The sequence below is a fragment of the Histoplasma capsulatum genome, genomic scaffold (assembly GCF_000149585.1).
Source record: "Histoplasma capsulatum NAm1 scaffold_11 genomic scaffold, whole genome shotgun sequence".
NCBI classification, from domain to species: domain Eukaryota; kingdom Fungi; phylum Ascomycota; class Eurotiomycetes; order Onygenales; family Ajellomycetaceae; genus Histoplasma; species Histoplasma mississippiense.
Window position 1 is genome coordinate 1031413 of NW_001813972.1, and position 2746 is coordinate 1034158.

Here is a 2746-nt window from a genome sequence, read left to right on the forward strand (position 1 = left end):
ATGATCACGGCGAAGATAGAAATGACAAAGCTGTGGCGAAAAGTACCCCTGTCAGTTGTGGGTATTCTAGGTAGATATGGACCTCCTAAAGAGTCTGTAGCTACTAAAGTTCCTCTTACCAGCTCCAGGCATTAAGCGCCGATACGACGGGCTTCATTTTCTGTCGAGGTGATAGATAGATGTGAGGGCGGAGAGAAGGGTGGCTTGCGGCAAGCTGCCGATGGAGGTGGTTGGGGGGTTTTGGGGGGGGGGGGGGGGGGGTGTGAAAAGAAAGAGGGGGTAAGGGGTTTTGGACCGGAGAGCAGAGGCCTGATAAAGCGGGATAGGATATATGTGAGGTTCTTAGGGCGGGACCGTATGGTGTTGTTGATGTTCGATAAATAGTGGAAGTTGTGGGCTAAGCTTGATTCAAGCGGCGTTGTCAGGTCCCGCTAAAATAAGATGAACGGAGACTCAACCCCGGCTACTATTTATGACACATTTACCACCACGAACTCTCGAGAAACATGGAATCCGCTGAAACACAACGTTTGTTTAAAGATGATCAAATGAGATGCCAATAGAAGAAAGCTAAGAGCTTCAATTCCTATTTCCACCCCGAATATGCGACGAACCGTCGGAGCAGTAACGAACAATTTGCCACTCCAAGCCAGATAGTTTAGTTTGTATATTATATTACATGCGTCCCTAACATGAGGGGATACATTCGTAATCCTAGAAATTTCCGTCGCTTTTAGTCGTTTCTCATCAAGAAGTCGGTATGAAACTTCTAGCTTCCATTCGTCTTGTTCCACTCCACGCATTCCGCAAAAGTGACACCAGATCCGCCAAATATATCAAGAGCGCTTCCAATCGTCAAGTCCACCTTGCCTCCACTAGCTGACTTGACGCGGTCGAGATCTCCCAGATTCCTCCCTCCGCCAGCATAAGTTACTGGAATAGTGCACCATTCGCCCAATTTTGATACCAGCGCGTCGTCAATTCCTTGTTGCAGACCCTCGACATCCGCAGCATGAATAAGGAATTCGGAGCAGTATGGCTCAAGCATTTCAATGGTCTCTGCAAATCGTGTCAGTGAATGCCGCAACAGGAGTTCCCTTTATATATCGAAGCATATGTACCTCGTGTGATCTCCATTTCTGTTATTGTCTGCCACTTATTCATGGCAACGAACCACGAGTCTCCCTTCTTCCGACAACTCAGGTCTAGCACCAACTTGGACTTGTCATTCCCAACAGTGGAGAGTATCGTCTGTAATCGGTCAAGAGAGAATCGTCCCTCAGGAAACAGGTAGGATGTAATAACCACCTACTACTCAATTTTCAGGACGTAAGCCACTTTGCACGATCACTTGTGGGTAGCAAAACAAGAGTAGGAAAATATCCTTGAATAATGAACACACCAAACGCACAAACTACATTCACAGAGCGCATGGAAAAACAAACAAAGTAAAAGAAAAGGAAAAAAAAAAAAACACCGGGACATTCGATAGACCGAACAGACCTTCTCGGCGCCAGCTTCGATCCAATATCGGGCATTCTTGTCATTAATGCCACCGGCAACTTGCAGACCCCCGGGCCAGGCAGCCAGCGCTTCCCTTGCAGCCTCTTCATTGCCTCCTCCCAGCATGACAACATGTCCGCCCGTCAAGCCATTTTCCTTGTAAAGCTTCGCAAAATATCCGGCAGGGTGGGAAGATATGTAATTCGTCTTCAATTCCCATGGTTTTGAGGACAGAGTACCGCCGACGATTTGCTTGACCTGTCCCGCATGCAAATCAATACATGGGCGGAAACGAGTCATTATTTCCCCTCTTTTTCTTTGTGATAGGAAATAAGAACTTTTGCGAACCGAACAACTTTTTTGCTCGATATTTAAAGCACGTGATTTAAAGCTAACTATCCGCATTGACAAAAATAAAAATAACTTGCTATTTCGTGCTAATCCGATCAGGAAGCTTCAAATCGACACCACGAAAGGCCTGAATTGGTCGGAAAACACGTACAATGCTGGGCAAAAGGAAGCGGGATGTCGTTGTCGTGACGAGACAAATACGTCAAGAGGACAGCGACATCCAAAGCCTATCTCTATCGGCTGACGAAAAGCAAGATATTCTTCGCAAAGTCTTCGAGTCTCGATTTGGACCAGTGGAAGCCCTTGTGAAGCCGATAGCTATGAGTCCTGAGGAGCCATCACATCCCTCGTTGGCAGAAGGCAACGACGACGAGTGGGAGGGTCTTTCAGATAAGGCCGACACTGCTGCTAGTGAGCAGCACCCATCTACGGAAGTCGTGGAGCACACGACCTCATGGAACCCAGCGAAGGATATATTGGATAAGCCGGCCCGGAAATCTTTTATGGTGTGTTTCATTCTACTACATTCATATTTCATTCAAGCAGACCTACCTACCCCAGTATCTATGCACAGAAAAGAAAAACAAAAAGATAAAACATTTGAAATACATCGAGAAGGGATACTATGATATAAATTCTAATAGTCCTCTCATAACCCTTCAGACCTCATAGCCACCACCGTCCTCTATAGAAGCGCAGATCTCAACACCAAATACGAAAAGAACAGGAGAAGCGGGCGCCGCTGCCGATGATCAAGCCATATAGGCTGAAAACCTCTATAACGATCTTGCGCTACAAAGACTATTATAGGAGTCACATCTTCTCGATAGCGCTGATGACCTTTATCCCAACCGGGCGCATAAAGACATCGCGCCGATCGACCTCCGCATGC

At 46.8% G+C, this 2746-nt stretch overlaps 2 protein-coding genes across 2 annotated transcripts; one reads left to right on the forward strand and one right to left on the reverse strand.

Annotated features, from left to right (window-relative positions):
* Positions 1 to 769: 769 nt before the first annotated feature.
* Positions 770 to 1803, reverse strand: HCAG_08550 (1-(5-phosphoribosyl)-5-((5-phosphoribosylamino)methylideneamino) imidazole-4-carboxamide isomerase; the record flags this gene model as incomplete). Its single annotated transcript, XM_001536718.1, has 4 exons — positions 770 to 1059; positions 1122 to 1251; positions 1403 to 1414; positions 1504 to 1803. The coding sequence occupies 4 exons, from the start codon at positions 1801 to 1803 to the stop codon at positions 770 to 772; spliced, it is 732 nt and encodes a 243-aa protein (XP_001536768.1).
* A 203-nt stretch (positions 1804 to 2006) lies between these two features.
* On the forward strand, positions 2007 to 2619 carry HCAG_08551 (predicted protein; the record flags this gene model as incomplete). The annotated part of the gene is made up of 2 exons (XM_001536719.1): positions 2007 to 2360; positions 2527 to 2619. 2 exons carry the CDS (start codon positions 2007 to 2009, stop codon positions 2617 to 2619), a joined length of 447 nt encoding a protein of 148 aa, XP_001536769.1.
* Between the last annotated feature and the right edge of the window lie 127 nt (positions 2620 to 2746).